Source organism: Durio zibethinus, chromosome 2 (genome assembly GCF_047325235.1).
Source record: "Durio zibethinus cultivar Kanyao isolate XHJ-2024 chromosome 2, ASM4732523v1, whole genome shotgun sequence".
Classification (NCBI taxonomy): domain Eukaryota; kingdom Viridiplantae; phylum Streptophyta; class Magnoliopsida; order Malvales; family Malvaceae; genus Durio; species Durio zibethinus.
In genome coordinates this window covers 36,830,505-36,848,283 of record NC_143163.1, presented here as the reverse complement: position 1 = coordinate 36,848,283, position 17,779 = coordinate 36,830,505, and the positions used below count along the sequence as shown (strand labels likewise).

General features: G+C 32.5%; 2 protein-coding genes across 7 annotated transcripts; both read left to right on the top strand.

Moving 5' to 3' along the window:
* Nucleotides 1-320: 320 nt before the first annotated feature.
* LOC111317715 (type IV inositol polyphosphate 5-phosphatase 9-like) lies at nt 321-2,990 on the top strand. The gene is made up of 8 exons (XM_022920134.2): nt 321-338; nt 457-632; nt 751-858; nt 982-1,294; nt 1,561-1,745; nt 2,308-2,416; nt 2,518-2,669; nt 2,747-2,990. The coding sequence occupies exons 1-8, from the start codon at nt 321-323 to the stop codon at nt 2,988-2,990; spliced, it is 1,305 nt and encodes a 434-aa protein (XP_022775869.2).
* Nucleotides 2,991-11,392: 8,402 nt separating this feature from the next.
* On the top strand, nt 11,393-17,508 carry LOC111318139 (65-kDa microtubule-associated protein 6-like). 6 transcript variants are annotated; one of them, XR_002693612.2, is made up of 13 exons: nt 11,614-12,231; nt 13,224-13,427; nt 13,536-13,802; nt 14,321-14,536; nt 14,611-14,766; nt 14,845-15,004; nt 15,099-15,250; nt 15,475-15,562; nt 15,646-15,719; nt 15,873-15,947; nt 16,221-16,577; nt 16,711-16,861; nt 16,970-17,344. XR_002693612.2 is itself a non-coding variant. In XM_089754817.1 (12 exons), exons 2-11 carry the CDS (start codon nt 13,269-13,271, stop codon nt 16,557-16,559), a joined length of 1,686 nt encoding a protein of 561 aa, XP_089610943.1. In that variant the 5' UTR covers nt 11,393-11,510; nt 13,224-13,268; the 3' UTR covers nt 16,560-16,577; nt 16,970-17,508. The 6 variants fall into 6 exon arrangements, 4 of the variants coding, with proteins under 4 accessions (XP_089610943.1, XP_089610938.1, XP_022776542.2 ...); XR_002693607.2 differs by having other exon boundaries at nt 11,614-12,369; XM_089754817.1 differs by lacking the exons at nt 11,614-12,231; nt 16,711-16,861 and adding an exon at nt 11,393-11,510 and having other exon boundaries at nt 16,970-17,508.
* Nucleotides 17,509-17,779: the final 271 nt, after the last annotated feature.

The following is a 17,779-nucleotide window of genomic DNA, read 5'->3' as shown; positions in this document are numbered from 1 at the left end:
ATAAGATATCCACCCAATCAGCCCAGCAAATACAACAGTTTATGCCTGCAAAAAGACCCATGTTTTTCTGCTCTCTCTCTCTTTTTTGAATGAAATTAAATTTATTGCAAGTAATTGGCGCATCATCAATAACGTCAGTACTCTTTAAAGAAGACCTCCTTCCCTCGCAACTTGCAGAGGTCTCTCTCTCAATTCCTCAGCATGATCATCTGTCATTTTTATCTGTTCTGGCATACTCTATCCAACCCTTTCTTCCCATCCCCTTCACCTCTGCCTATATCACCAGCTTTCCTACGCTCCCATTTCCCTCTCTTTCCACCATGCCAAGACACCAAGAAGTCAGTACTGCTTAATTCACCATTTTCTCTTTCCTAACAGTACTCCATGTCATGCATACTAGTATCTCTTTGTCTTTTGATATAGTATTAAAGCTCTTATTTTTGGTGCTTCCTGCAGGTTATGTGGCCCAGATTAGTAGCTAACAAGATCCTTAGAAAGAGATTAGGAAGCAACAACTTCGTTGCAGATTTTCCAAGCAGCAAAGAAACCCTGTTGGAAATTCCAAGCTTAGATCATTCATCCCTGAGTTCCAAAACCATTTTCAGTCATCGTAAGGATACACATAACTACAGGTAAGCAACACTTTAATATATATTCTTTATACTTATATATATATGATAATAATAATAATAAGATTTATGCTTTTCCTTCCATGTCTTTCTTTCCTTTTTCCTCATTTTTCTTCCCCAGGATTTTTGTTAGTACATGGAATGTTGGTGGTGTTGCACCACATGAAGATCTGGATATGGAGGATTTGTTAGATACAGGCAATACCTCCTGTGACATCTACGTTCTAGGGTAATATTCACAAACAGTAAAATTATTATTATTATTATAGAAAGCAAACAAGGAGAGTAGTTGAAGTTTTAGGGTTTGATCAAGTCAATGATGTCATTGTCGTTTTCCTTTTCTTCTTTCTAGGTTTCAAGAAATTGTACCCCTTAGCGCTTCCAACGTTTTAGGGTCAGAAAATGACAAGATTTCCATGAAATGGAATTCCCTGATTAGAGAAGCTCTGAACAGGAAAACATGCAAAATCCAACATTCCAATGAAGATGGAAAGTCATCAATTGAAAACAACATGATCCCCGGGCAAGACTTCCGGTGTATTATAAGTAAGCAAATGGTTGGGATACTAATCTCAGTTTGGGTTCGAAGCTATCTTTGTCCTTATATCCGGTATCCTAGCGTCTCATGTATAGGCTGTGGAATCCTGGGCTGCCTAGGAAATAAGGTGATCATCATCATCAATCAAACCATATATATTCCTTGAAGTGGAAAATATATTTATCAAACAACCTTTCTTTCTTTCATTTACTATTCATCCCAAAATGAAAAGTGACTGTTGTCTATAACGAGTACTTCTTTCTACAGTTTTTTAATTACAATATAGAACACCAATCTCTAAAGGCTACTGGTATCAGGATAAATTACATGAGGGTTATTAATTTATCTCATCTGTTTTCCTTAATCCCCTCCTTCTAAAATGTTGGTTTGCAGGGTTCAGTATCAGTTAGATTTCGGTTACATGAAACAAGCTTCTGCTTTGTGTGCAGTCATCTAGCTTCTGGGGGTAGAGAAGGGGATGAAAAGCTTAGAAACTCCAATGTTTCCGAAATATTGTCCAGAACAAGTTTTCCTAGAGGCCCTTCACTCGATTTCCCAAGAAAGATCCTAGACCATGAGTATGTAAAATTAGTTAATTTATTACCAATATATTAATTTTTTTGAAGCAGTCCAAAACAATTTCGTTACTGATACATGGAGTAATAATTTAATTAATATTAATCATCATCTTTAATCAATGTTTCTTTACACTATAAATCATGCAAATAAGACATGAACATCCAATAAATTATAAAGCTTAAACATCATTATTTGATTACTAATTTCCGACTTTGAATTTGTCCTGTTCGATTTGTGGCCGCCAAAGATTTAAGATAGTTTCTTAATTATTTTATCAGTGACCTTTGGTTTATATAGTTCTAAATTCTGTAGTTTTTAAAGCAATTTTTAATCTGGTGGGCCAACTAAATTAATGGTTTGATAAACCAACTGAAAATGATGATTTCTTTACTCGTAAACCGTCTTTTATCAAATCTATTTGTTTTATGATCAAGTTGACTTCTAATTAATCAGCAAGTTAAAAAATTACTTTTTAGACTAATAAACAGTAGTTTAAATTAGTAAACTTAATACTGAGAATATCTTGGTGATATCAGCTAACCATACCTGGTTCCCTTGCAGTCGGGTAATTTTGCTTGGAGATCTGAATTATAGAATTTCATTGCCAGAATCAACTGTTCGAACATTAGTCGATGGAAGAGAATGGAATGCCCTGCTGGAAAATGATCAGGTAATTATATCACAACAAATACAATATCCAACATTAATTATTCTTCTTCTAGATTGATTCTTATTCTGAACTTTGGCATAAAACTGTTTATGCAAATGAAGCTAAGGATGGAGCTAATGAATGGACAATTTAAAGGTTGGCATGAAGGATCAATCTCATTTGCTCCTACTTATAAATATCGTCCGAATTCTGATGTATACTATGGATGTTTTCATCAAAGCAAAAATGGAGAAAAGAAGCGTGCCCCGGCATGGTAATTAACAACATACTGATCATTTTTAGTAACTCAAAGAATTTCAGTCGTCAACAAATTTCTTCTTTGTGATTCAGGTGTGATCGGATAATCTGGTATGGGACGGGATTAAAGCAACATGTATATAACAGAAGTGAAGAAAATTTCTCTGATCATAGGCCTGTCAAAGCAATATTTACAGCTAAAGTTGTGGTTTTACATTCACTGACACAAGTTCAAAGCTTTTTCTTATCAGACAGGTTTGACAGAATTACAAGCCAGTTAGAGATATCATCTACCGATGATTTTCTATGTAAAGGAAGATCAAGCTTCCAAATTTAAAAACATATAAATTAAACCACTCTTCTTGTATAATTGCTTGATGCATATTAAACTAGATAGCAGAGAGTATGATAGAACTTCTTAATTCTGTGGTATAGATGCACTTAAATTTGATGATGAGTGTACAGTGAGTTTTTAAAAAAAAAACTCAGAGAAAAAGTCCAAATTATCTTTTCTTTTATTTTCAATTAGATTATGAAAAAAATTAGGTTTGGTTTTGGTCCAACAACTAGAGTCCAAAATCTGATTGCTCCTTTTTGCTTCCAACCGGGGTGTTGCTTGCTAAACCCCATGCAGTTTATGTTAACCACCAATTTAATTTAATCAAAACTTCCTAATGATTAGAGTAGCTTAAGATTTCAAGCTAAGAAAAAAAAAATCAACTAGATGAGAATAATTGAGTAGTTTGAATGGAGGCATTGGTGAGCAATTGGATTTTTGTGGAACTGTGGGAGAGCAACAACCCAACCAAATTAATTTTGTCCAGCTAATTGGACCACCTCATTTTTAATTCATAGTTTATAGGTATGGTTTAAAAAATTGGCAAGTGGTGCAATAATCTTGTGCATGTGTCATGGTACATAGAAGTTCTTATTCAATGGTTGATGAAAATGAACCAATGAAAGAATTTCATATCAAGTAAAAGAGATAAAATATAGTAGATAACACTCCCCCAGTGAGGCATTTGAGAAAAACACAGTTTAATAATATCCAATTCCCAAAATTATTGATGCTTTTGAAACACACAAAAATAATGAAGAATGAATGATACTGATCAAAAGTCTTTCTTTCAATTCATCATGTCAGCTACAAATTGCTATAATTTTTCAAATTAGATCAAAGCACCTGTACCTGCAGTTTTCCTTTTAAGACCAACGGCTTCTCTCTCTGCCTTCAACCTCTCATTAGCAGCTTCTGCAACTGAAGAAGCAACATCTTTTGCTTCTGCTGCTCTACTGGCCTTCATTGAAAATCTCATTATAGCCTTGAATAGGACTAAGTAGTAACAACTATGCTGCAGTAAAGGAAGGAATATAAAGAATAGCAATTGACTTTCAGATTTGGGAATGAAATTATATATCTAGTGACTCCTCGGCACAGCTCTTTGCACATTGATCATCATTAGACCCATAATCAGCTCTTCCAACAAGCCTGCAACAAGAGGGTGAAGCTTTAAAACATGTCATGCCTAAAGACTATCTTAACAAACCCACTTTGTATTTCAATCCAAATCCTTCAGTCCAGCCCATTCCCAACAATTCATCATTATGAATTCCGTAAAGATGGATGATATGCAAGTAGATGGCAATCTCAGGATTATGAGTATATGTGCAAAGTGTTGTCTATGACCATCTTCTCTTCTCAGAGTGCTTTAGATAACAAAATCACATCCATTATAGAGATTAATTAAGTCTAGATGCTAAAGACTTTTTCAGGAAAATCTATATGTTTTTGCCTAAGAAAGAGTCATATGAAGTCATATTACTGCAAACAATTAGATCTTCACGTTACTACACTTTGAATTAGTGTCCAAATGAGGGATTTTTTAGAGAATGACTTATTCAAGCTTCTATTTTTAAAATGGTTATTAATGTAGAATTATTTGAAAACTTGTTTTGTCACTCTCTTCCTGGAAACTAGAAGGTTGAAACTCAGTGTCTGCTATAATCATAGATTTCTCTGAGGTGATGTCCCTGTCCTTATGCTACTAAAATGTTGACATGATGTCCGTTTTCTAAAAAATTAGGGAGATAAAAAGAAGATAATAATAATAAAACCCAAGCTTTTGGACCTTAAAGATTAATTTTTAGTCCATACTTAATTTCCCTTCAGATTGAAGGATCAAAGGCAGATTCAACATCTCTTAGTTGTTTCCAACTTACATGAAAAATTGTTATTGACACTACACGACTACTCGTGTCATCAGATTAATAAGCCGAAAGGGTAAGTGATTTACATGTTGCTGCTGCCGTTTGAACTATAGCACTTATCCAACATCACTCCAATCATGTACTGCTCAATTCCATCAAGACTGACACTTGAGTCTTGACCACCGGCCATATCATATCGTAAGCCCCTTGTATTACTACTAGTACATAAACAGCAAAAATGAAACAGATTCCATGGTCCATAATACAACTAGTACAGCATGAAATATTTGTCATCATCAATTTTTTGAAGTTTAATTGTCACTATTAGAAGAGAATGACAGTACGACACCTAGCCCTTAATTTCTCTTTCCCACGTTTTGTATTTTTGTGAACCCCGTGCCTTTTCTTTCAACCAATCTCGTGTTTTTGGCTCTACCCTTGGTGGAAGCAAGCTGTATCCAAGAAATTGAGTTTGTGGACCCCGGTTTAGGTTTTCTTCCTTGGATTTGACATTTTCTATTGAGCGTAATTTTAGTTGACATAAAAAATTCACCATTGGCAAAGAGATTCATCATGAACGAGAATTTTTTTTCTTCCTGTTATTGGAGGTAACTGTTTTTTTGTTAATGATTCTATTCAAGGAAATACACATAATCTTGATAGGATTTAGATTACTATTATAAATTATGACTTAACAGAAGTGAATCCGTATTTATTTTAATCAAATGTTGATTAACAAATAATATGAGTACATTCCAAAACAAGCCAGACCCTGAAGGCTAGAAACTTGGCCAACTTAATAACTCTTTAAAATGATGTTTCCCATTCTGTCAATACATTGATTTGCAAGGCAGGTATACTTTTTGGCAGCTTCTGTTTAGGTCCCCCCCCGCCCTCTTTTTCCTCTTCAATGGCAAGCAATATGACATATGGATGATCTCTTGCGACCAAAAATGTTAAACGTGAGAATCACACGTGTGGACACAATGGCTAATGGGAGACTCCTTAATTAATGTGGTTATTGGACTGATAGATTAATAGTAGGTAGGATTCCCATTTCCCACAGCCTGTCTCTTTGTATCTTTATTGGTCTTTGGATAAAGAGAAGAGACATAAAACTGAACTAAACTTATGTGATGAAGAGGACAATCATATTACAAAGGGTCCCACTTAGACCCACCACTGCCCATTTTTAGTTATTTTGCTTTCAAGTGAGATTGATCTTCTTCCTACACCGGTTAAGCTGTTTGATCTTTACTCTACTTTTACTTTTATTGATGTGCTATCTTTTTTTTTTTTTTGGTGTTTCTGTAGTCTTTATGTTATCACTGCTGCTCCCAGCCTGTTTTTCTAAGATATTATTGCTTGATTTAATTCATCTTAAAAATATGTTAGAATCTCCCACTTACAGTAAAGTTTGTGTCATCACATGAAGAAGAGCCGAAGAGGACATTGGCGAAGGGGTCAAGAACATCTTGAAGCATGTGTTTGAACCCCGTTACCAGCCAAAGATTTCTACAGATAAAGCAGCTTTATGGTATGTCTCCACTCAACTGACAATAGATAAATTTGGATGATTGATGATCTCTTTAATGCAAGTTTCTTGATAATCTAATGAATGATTTGTTTATATGATTTACATTAGAACAAAGGCTACTATTATTCTGCAAAGTTGGGGTAGGAGCATGAAAACTGTGGGACCTCATTTCTCTAAAACCAAAAAGTCAAAGCTGCTTTTCTACTCATATCTGGCCTGATGATATGCCGGCTCTAGCACACGGCCTATTGATTTATTAATATTAGATAGAAATGCATATAGTCAGGCTTTTGTTTTTCATTTTCACCTTTCTGCAATGGACTCCGTTTATTAGAAACAAAGGTTAGATGTGGCTTATGTCTATGGGTGCCACCATCACTTTGTCATCAAAACTTTTTTACTACTAATTTTCTGTCACTTTCTCCAAAATTTCATCTTTAATTTGCTGTAGCTATTTGACATTTTCTACATTTTTGATATATACCTACACAGTACATTATCACCTGCTGAGTTTTTTTTTTTGGAAGGTTTTGCTCCTTTGGCTTAAAGTTTCTTTTTTTTTTTTTTCTTTTTTTTTGTTTTGATGTTAATGTGAATTGTTTGGATTTTAATTCTTTCTACATGTTATATCTTGGATTACAAAATTAATTCATGACTGCTTAACTTGTCATGTTTTTAAGTAGATTTACTAGGTTTATGTCTGTGACTAAGAGACACTGTGATCATCAATTCATCATCAAAGGAGATTCATCTTTCATTTTATGTGAAGTAGTATTTTTGAAGGTGGGCCATTTCGCATAGGGGTATAAATGATACATTAGTACTCATAAACTATTCGAATTTTATTCGAAAAAAATTCAAATTCGGTTCGATTATTCTAGAGTCGAGCTCGAAAAATAAAACTCAATTGAACTCGAACCGAGTATCGAATCCTGAATTATGAGTCGAGCTCAAGCTCGAACTTTTCACTATTCGACTCGGCTCGGCTCGTTTACAGCCTACTTTCACATCTCATTGTTGAGTCTGATATGATTAATTTGTGAGAATATGACTATTTTAATGTAGTTTGTTGTTGCATTTAAGTTTGTTCTTTTTGTTCACAGAAGAGAATATTTATTTTGCTGGAATAAGAAAAACATTCTTAGGCATGAACTAAAGCCTTTTCGGTTGCATGTTATTTACTTGAGAGAACACGTGTCACTCTCGTTATATCATTACTAATTATATTTGACGGCCTAAAATATAATACAAAAATATTTTAAAATATATAAAAATAATTCGATATAAGATTTTAATAAAAAAAATAATATGGATGCATGTTAAAATTCGACTCCAATATTTAAAAAAAAAAAACAATCCAATTAAAAATCCGATTAAAAAAATCAATATTATAAAATCGCGTCACGTTAAAATCCGAAGAATTCGGGTATATTTGTGTGATGGTGAGCAGTAAATTTCTTGGGAAAATGTTCAACAGTTGTCCTTGTGGAAGTAGTAAATCACTACTCGTGAAGTATGGAATTGTTTGTTCTTTAATCTTATTTTAATTTCTTTTTCAAATTTTTTTTTTCAATTTCCCACTACTAGCAAGAGAATAAGCATTTGTTTTCGTTCTGAAGCAGCATTGGTCGGATTCCTATCCAACATTTTTCTTCTCATGAGTTCACTTTGAGGACAAACTTGGTCTTTTAGTTTGGTTGAAGGACCCTCCCGTCCCAATGTCTTTATAGGAGACATGTGACTATAAACACATGCTGAAAATAAGTAGGGATTGTACTGGTGGTCATGGACATGGAGGATTTGAGTAATTTTCAAGAAATTTAAATTATTATACATGAACTAGAAAATATACGATAACTATAATTCTCCTCCTTTTGCTAACTGCTAATATAGAAAGAAAGATGCCAAAATATTTAATAATCTATCACAATAACTTTTCTTTTCTTTTCTTTTCTTTTTTACTAAAAAAAGTTGGGATAGGATTTTTTTATTATTATTTGCCAGGAAAAACAATAATTTAACACTTAAAATCCAGAATTTAATTACTTATAAGGTCTTAGTTTGTAGGCAAGAAGAAAGCTTTAGAGTTTTGAAATCTTAAATTTAAATTTTACCATACGTAGTTTGATTTAATTTTACACTAAATTTATTTAATTATATTTTAATTTATTAGTTGGTTAATTTATTTGATTATTAAGTGATTGGTGCAATTCTTGATTATGTTTATAATTTGTACTTATAATTGAGAAAAAAATGGAAACACGAATCAATTGTTTTATGTAATTTTATAAAAATTAAAAAAAAAAAAAGGTGTTAGATGCTTAATTGCTTTAGGTGTTTTTGTTTTTACCATTGAAAAGGAGGACTTGAAAGGATAACAAACGGGGACCATATGAATTTTTGAGAAATTTCCTTATCATGCAGTTAGGATGGGATCCTTTTTTCCCATAATTGTTGCTATGGACATTGAGGGTCCCTCACCCTTATTTTCCCCTAAGCCAGCTATATTTTTTTTCCTGTCTTTGTCCTTCTCTCCAAGTTAATTTCTCGAAAGAAATATTGTTGTTTTTTTAATTTTATATTATGATTAATTTTCCAATGGATTAAGAATGTGCAATAATAATCCAATCCACCAAACCAACAAGAAGAGGCCATGTCAATAATTATATGATTGCTGAGATAAATTAATGATAATAATGTTGGTAGATTAAAGTTCAATCAAACATAGAAATGATAGTCTATTTTGGTCCAATTTGCGGGTCAACAGAATTATTATAATGTCTTTGGAGGCTAGCTATGCTACTTAAAAAAAAAATCGTAATTTTAAAATAAAAAAATAATTATAAATATTAAAATTTAAAAATAAACTTATTAGATATTAAATTTTAAAATAATTATATAAATTAAATTAATTTAATTTTAAATTTAATTAATTATGCTTTTTTTTTTCTGTTAAAATACAGCTCAAAGGTCAATCATACTATGTAATTTTCTTCTTCTTCTGGAAAAATAAAAAATTGGATCCAAGCTTACTAAACGCAAATTTAACTAGCAAGATATTTGTCATACATATATGATTTTAAACTTAAATCAATTGATATTTTTCACTATAAATCCTATGGTATGAATTGGGTAATTTTGTTAATAAACAACCTTAGACCTTTTATATAAGGTATTATGAGTAATTTTATTAGAATATGACATTAATGTGATTTCAACTGAGTCATGTTCAATATATGTACACATGATATATAATTCATTTAATAAAATAAATAAAAATAAGTAAACAAATCAAAACTAAAATAAAATAGAACTAAATCCATGAATTTTGTTCTTGTCACCAAAAATTTCCACAAATTTTGAACTAAATTTAAAATCTTGAATTAATTTTATAGATGAGAGATGAGACAACATCTCATGGACAAAGTTAGAAGGCAATGTGTTCTTTTATCAGCCTCGGAATCTTAAAAACACAAAGTGGGCATAGAATTCAGAACTGTGTTCTGTTTGTCCTCAATGCATTATTTCTGTAGTTTTGTTTTTTTCTTTTTAGAAAATTCTTTACCTTATCCAAATCAAATCAAAACAAAACAAATTACATATAGAATCTATGAGAATGGATGATAGAAAGCAGCATGGGAGGTGAAATAATTTTTTAATAAATTCATCTAATTAATATTTTATGTCATGAATTTAAGGTTTTTGTCTTTTTGTTTATGTTAAATCCTTTTCTCCATATAAAAAAAAAATAAAGTACAGGTTCTAAATTAAGTTCAATTTTTTTTACATATCAAATTTCCCGTAATTAGTGAATTAATTTATGGGCTGATCTTAATTAATTTAGCTTTTAATGGGTTTTAGAATTTTCTATAAATCATATAACAATCATAATAATGAATATTGATCTTCCAATAGGTTTAAAATTGTAATTTTAATGATGCTCGATTTAATGATTGTTATCTTCTTTAAAAAAAAAAACTAAATAGTAATAATTACTATTGAAATTGTAAAAATAGTGAATATTTCGATCTGTCAATTATTTATATGAAATAAATATTTATAAAATTATTATTTAATACATTATTGATTGTAGCACCATATTTGCAAGTAGTCATACCTTAAAAAAAAATCATAGAAAATAGCATAAAATGTACAAAATAAAAATATGCTGAAAAAGTACCTTGAAATTTGTATAATAAATTTACTAACAAGTCCTTCTGGCATTCTTTAATTAAATTACATTGACGAATTTTAATACATATGAAAAAAAAAACTTAATATAATAATAATTTTAAAAATACCCACACTCAACAAAATTATAAAAAAAGTACCGTGACATTAATGCAAAAAAATCCCAAAAATACAAGCAAGTAATAATAAAGTAAACTCAAGCTACCTGTATCAAGTACCAACCAAAGTACATAGCCATAAACTTTTCAGTAGTTTTTTTTTTTTTTTTTAAATCAAGCAAAAGCAACTTTAATTAATAACGTTGCCAATTGTCATTCCACCATTACTTCTACCAACCAAGCAAAAAGTAGACTATTCGTACAAGCATGAAAGAATTGTAGCTGTAAATTAGTCGTACAAGCGTGAAAGAATTGCAGCTGTAAATTAAAGTACAAAATATAAATATTCAGTACCATGTAAAAATAAATGTTTTAAAATTTTTTTGACCAGTATTTTTTTTTTTACTAAAAGACTTAATTTATTTTTTATTTTAATAAATTGTATTAATTTATATTAAATTTAATAATTTTAAATATGTTATAATGATATTATTTAAAAATAATATAATTTAAAATTTTAATTAAATTACTTCTATATATCTTTAAAAAAATAAAAAATAAATTTTATATTTAATATGTTAACATAAATTATAATATAATAATTTTATATTTTAATTATATTTACCACAAAATATGCACTATATAAATCCGGTTTATATAGTTTTTGCATGTTAAACCTCAAATCATAACATCTACTGGAGTCAGTAGTCACTCAAAAATAGTTTATGCAAACATCCCTTATAGTCCACGCGCCATCTTACATTTGAGCACCAAATCCACTTGTTATTTGGAAGTGTAGTACACGATCTTTTTCTCAGATTCGGTATGTTTAGATCACCTGTCGGTTCCTTCCTTCATTAATTTTCAACAAAACAATAAAATAATAAAATTATTTAATGTTTGTGAAATAAGATATTGGATTCTTTGTTCCAGTGTACTTAATGTTTTTCAGCTCGAAGAGTTTCTTAGTTTCAGACCCAAAACGCAAGAAGAAAAGAAAAAGAACAGATCTTTTATTCTTCTTCTTGTTCTTTGATAATCTCTTTTAACCAACCATGTTGGAAGCATTTGACCCAAATCCTAGAAGAATTAAGCAAAACCCATTTTTATCTGATTATGTTGTGCCTTTTAGAGTTTAATTCCTTTTCTTTATTAGCAAAAACTGTTGTCTCTGTTTTCTCTTCTCTTCTCCAAAAATTTTGAAAAAGAAAGAACCCCCAAAAGAGAAAAACTTTACCTTTATCTATCTTCTGTTTAAAGATCCTTTTTGGTGGGTGTTATTCTTGTTTTGCTTTTTTTTTTTCAAGAGAAAGAGTTTTGGGAAAAAGGAAATTGAAACAGAGTTTGTTGGGTGTTTTCATTTTAAGTATTTCAGATCTGAAGGAAGACTGAGTTTGTTTGTTCCTAAGCAGTGTCTCTTTTGACTTTTCATATCTACTTATTTCCCTCTCACTTTCCTTCTTTTTCTTTCTTTTGAGTTCTTTTTTTTTTTTTTTTTTTGGTAGGTCCTCTTTTGAACTTTGCTTCTGGGAAGTAACTAAACGGTATTTCTTTTTTCACTTTAAATTTTGGTATTGAATAATTAGAGAGTGGTATCTGTGGAAATGTTGGCCATTGGGAGTCCTTTGGCCTCCAGTGTCCGTGCAAGCACTAGCTGCAATGCATTGCTCAGAGAACTGCAGGTCCTCTTTGCCTCTCTCTCTTTTGGTATTTTGAGCTTCTTGTTCCATGCAAAGGAAGGTCTTTGGAGAAGAAAGGAGGGAAATGAGTTTTCTTGTTTCTTATTTCTTGTTTGGAAACTGGCCTTTTCTTTCAATGATCGGTGTTTGACAAAGTTTATGTCTTTGTTTAAGGATAAAAGCAACTATTATTATTCTCTTTATTTAACTCATATATCATAATAGGCCAAGTAAGAGAGCTATGAATTCAAGGTCTCTTCAGGTCCTTTTGGGGTGTCTGAAGAGAAAGAATAGCCTTTGTGTAGCAAGAATTTTTCTTAATGATTCTTGAAATGGTTTCTTTCAAGGACTTGTCTGAATTTCTTAATTTAATGAAAACTAGTTTGGTTTTTCTTTTCACTCCCTTTATTTCTTAAACTTTAGCTTATTACTGTTTCTTGGTCAAATTTCCTCTGTTTTTGATGTGTTTGTTTCAGTGTTCATGAGGGTAAAGAAGAAGTTTTTTGGTATAATAACTTGATGGAATTTGTAGATTAACTGGCTTTTTCCAGTAAATATACAATTATACATAAATATGCACCTATTATATTATTTCGGTATTTCAGTTTTGACAGGTTCGTTACCTCAATTTCCTTTTTATTTTTTGTACTTTTTGTAATTTTTAGTGGAAATAAGCTGTGAATTATGTGCATAATTGGTATTAATTTTGTCATTGGTTTTATATGTTTACATTGTTTTACCATAATTTTCTTGTCAGCTAATTTGGGTGGAAGTTGGCAAGCTTATAGTCTCTATCCTGAAAAAGAATTCAATGCACATTTCAACTCTAATGTTTTTCCTTTTTGTACTGAGAGCAGCAAATCTGGAGTGACATTGGTGAGAGCGAGGCTGATAGAGACCGTATGCTATTGGAATTGGAGAGAGAATGCTTAGAAGTCTACCGCCGGAAAGTTGAGGAAGCTGCCAATGCCAAGGCACGCCTACATCAATCTGTTGCAGCCAAGGAAGCGGAGGTTGCAACACTTATGGCCACACTTGGGGCGCTCAATATTCATTCACCGGTAGGAAGAATTTCCTGGCATTTGATTATCAAGAATATTACATGTCATTTCATACAACTTCCTGTGTGGTATCATTTTCTAATTTTGTTTTTATTTTATTATTCACAGATGCAGACTCAGAAGAAGATGACATCATTAAAAGAAAAACTTGCATCTGTCACTCCACTGCTTGAGGATCTGAGGATGAAGAAAGAGGAAAGAATAAAGCAATTTGCAGATATAAAGACTCAAATTGAAAAGATCAGTGGAGAAATTTCTGGTTACAACTATCCCGGTGATACTATGATTAGCTGTTTAACTATGGAAGACCAAGACTTGTCCTTAAGAAAGCTTACTGAATTTCAGACGCATCTTCAAACTCTTCAGAAGGAGAAAGTATGCATGTGAAGTTCCTGGATGCTTGCACTCTGTATATCGATTGGTTTTTCTGCAGTTTTTTGTTAGATAATCTGCTTAGTTCATTGAAAATTTTAGTAATTTAAGAAAGTTACGATAATTATAGGCACAGTTTATTCAATTTGACTTTAACTACAGTTGTCAAGGAAGTTAGGAATCTCTGCAATTCTAATTTTTTTCAGATAAACTTATTTCAAACATATTGCTTACCTTAAATACAGATGAAGCTGACTTTTTACTTTTTTGGTATTGGCATATTTTTTGTTTTTTCTTTCACATGTATTTAAATAGTTAGCATTGAGTGATTACATTACAGCTATACCTAAACAAGTTTTAAGATGAGAGATGAAGGCTATTAAGCATTGGCTAGAAATGGGTGCATGGTTCATATGCTTTTCTGGAAAATTACTGGCATATTTAATTCGAATAGATTTCAATAAAATTTTTATGACTTGTTCAAGATTTTTATGATATAAGCATTCTCTTTTGTTTTGCAGTCTGATCGCCTTCACAAGGTTTTAGAATACGTAAATGAGGTGCATTTGCTTTGTGGGGTACTAGGGTTGGATTTTGCCCAGGCTGTAAGTGATGTGCATCCCAGCTTGCAGAGGACAAACCAGGAACAGACAACAAATATTAGCAATTGCACATTTGAAGGTTTAGAACAGATCATTAACAAGTTGAAAATGGAAAGAAGAATTCGAATCCAGAAGGTATTCTATACCGTCTAGCTTTCAGTTGATTTTTCTTGTGAAATTTGAAGTAAAACCCTGTTTTTAAAATGCAGTTGAGGGATATTGTAGCTGCACTATTTGAACTATGGAGCTTGATGGATTCACCCCAAGCAGAGAAGAGTGTCTTTTCAAGGGCCACTTCAGTTCTTAGATTATCAGAAGCTGAAGTTACCGAACCAGGAGTTCTTTCAACTGAGATGATTGAACAGGTTTGACCACGTTACGAATCTGATTTTTAGTTAAATAATGAAAAGTAGGCGCTCAATTTTTTTTGGCTCTTCTGACAGGCATCAGCAGAAGTGGAGAAGCTCACTAAACTGAAAGCTAGCAGGATGAAAGAACTTGTCATGAAAAGGAGATCAGAATTGGAAGATATTTGCAGAATGACTCATATTGAACCCGATGCAAGTACAGCTGTTGAGAAATCTAATGCATTGATTAATTCTGGTATGGCTCTCTTGTTTCCTTGCCACAGTGTTCCGCATTCAGACAAATTTTTCTTTGAATCTGAAGAGTGATACACTTTGCTGTTGTTGTTCAGGTCTAGTAGACTCTTCTGAACTTCTAGCAAACATTGAAGCACAGATTACTAAAGCTAAAGATGAAGCTCTGAGCCGAAAAGAAATAATGAATAGAATAGACCGATGGCTTTTAGCATGTGAAGAAGAAAATTGGCTTGAAGACTACAGTCAAGTAAGCTGGAATAAATTGAGAGGAGGGCTTAGTGGGCTCAGCTTTGTGTGGGGTGTTTGTGCATATATCATTTGTGCACTCTTTCTTGATTTTCTCTTCAATGTAGCTTGTAGACTAATCCCGAAGTCAAACTAAATACAAGCACATTGACCAGCATTTCTGATTTGCGTTGTCTATATAAATTGTTAGAGCATTACCTGTTAAATTCTCTTTTTTAATTTCAGAATGAGAACCGGTACAATGCTGGAAGAGGTGCACATATTAACCTTAAACGTGCAGAAAAAGCTCGAATAACTGTAACCAAAATTCCAGGTATTTACTCACCTAGATGATCCTCTTTCTGATGGAATTGGCGGTGGCAATACTGTTGGAGCTGATACGGTATCGCTTTGCAGGGATTGTAGATAATCTGATCAACAGAACACTAGCTTGGGAAGAAGAAAAAAAGATGTTATTTCTGTATGATGGGGTCAGCAGTTCCTCTGCAGCTTAAGTTTCTGTGAACTTGTTTTAGAGCACACACTGCCACAGGCACAGACACTGACACTGACACACTCGCTCAGACAATCGTGTTCATTTGGAATTGTTTCCGAATAAGCTTCTTTGTAAACATGACATATAGGTGCGACTAGTGTCGATACTGGAGGACTACAAACTGACAAGGAAACAGAAAGAAGAGGAAAAGAAGAGATGCAGGGTAATTTTGATATGCTTTTGCTTGTGTAAATAGTATTGATTAGTTTCTGAACTGTAGCCCATGGTCCCTTATCCTTTTCTTTTTCTTTTCTCTTCTCCTTTTAAACTTATTTAATGTAATCTTTTATATGATGAATGCCATTTCCAAATGCTTCACATTGAATGTATGTATCTATACAAATATATGATGAATGCGATTTCCAAGTGGTTCACATTGAATGTATGTATCTATCTCTACAAATAATACATTAACAACCTCTTTTCCGATTCACAGGACCAAAAGAAGATTCAAGATCTGCTCCTGAGGGAGAGAGAAGCCATTTATGGGTCAAAACCTAGTCCAAGGAAAAATAACAGCTTCAGAAAGCCAAATGGATATCAAGCAAATGGTAATGGATCCATGACTCCTACACCTCGTCGGAACTCAGTGGGTGGAGGAACTCCTGAGCTACTTACACCGCGATCTTACTCAGGGCGTCAAAATGGCTACTTCAAGGAAATGAGAAGGTTGTCTACTGTGCCTCTGAACTTTGTTGCCATATCAAAGGAAGATACAGCATCTACATTCACATCAGTATGTGGTTCTGAGCTAGCCTCTCCACCACATAGTTAAATTTAGAAGCCACAACTGGTATGTTTTGCCTACCATTTATCTTTTCTGTTTATAGTTCCTCCCATTGCTGTGGATCTTGAGATAGAAATTAGAAAGTATGTATCATGTAGCTCCACATATTGTGTGACCTAATTGGCCTCTTATTTATTAGGAGGGGAAGGAGGTTGGATATGTGCTATTCACTCTCTTTGACACATTAGTGATGCATATGAACATCTGTTGAAAGGTTTTTTGTTTGGAGTATAATTGGAAGTTGGGGAAAATGGTGTGATGTACTTGCGTTATAAAGATTCTAGTTTCTGGTTTGAACCAAAATCTTTATGAACCTTATATTATTTCCATTTTGATTACAGGTTTTTTTTTTTTGGCATAATTGAATAACTGCAGATTTGATTATGTTCTTTTTGCAGGAAGAGCTACTGTTTATAGTTCCAACAAATTTACACTCGATTAAAGCAGCAAAACCTTGTGAATATGAAGGTGATTGTACACTAGTGTATGATTGTGAATTGGTGGGAGTTCCATAGGTGACTGACATTTGAGGACATGCATGTGGATGTTATTTGCATTTAGGACAACACTCATAGATAGTAGTTGGAAAATTGTGATTAACTTTTTGTGGTCAGTAGAGAAAGTATGGGGAAACTAAGATGGAGAGTGTTATAGCAGTACTGACCTTTCGTCTTTCATGGATTTTGCTTGTGTTTTCATTGTCTATGTATATATGTATTCCAGTGTGACCATGACCATTTCAGTGCAGGAAGTTTGTTATCTTTCGAAATGCATATTGTAGCATGTATGATATAGTTGATGTTTTATTTCATAGAATGCTGTTCTCCTGCTGCCTTTGAAGCATTATCAATGCATTAGTTTCATTACTTGCTTCATCACTTCCACCATTTCAGTTGTATTGATTGGAGTAATGGACTTGAAGATATTGCAGTCTTGACGATGTTGACGTGGTTTTGTTTCATAAGCTTTTCCCTTGTTATTGCTGTCTCTATAAACCTTTTTCATTAAACTTCTCAATGAAGTGTTTTATTATTCATTTTCCAACCGATAATTTAAAAATTTAATAAAAAGGATTTGTAGCCATCCAACAGTGCTCCAATAGCGCACTCTCCTTTATTGATTTGCAATTAAAGTTGCCAAAAGTGATCCATTATATTGAACTGTATTTGAAACTAGTGCTGGAAAAATTGATCCCAACTTGAAAAAAT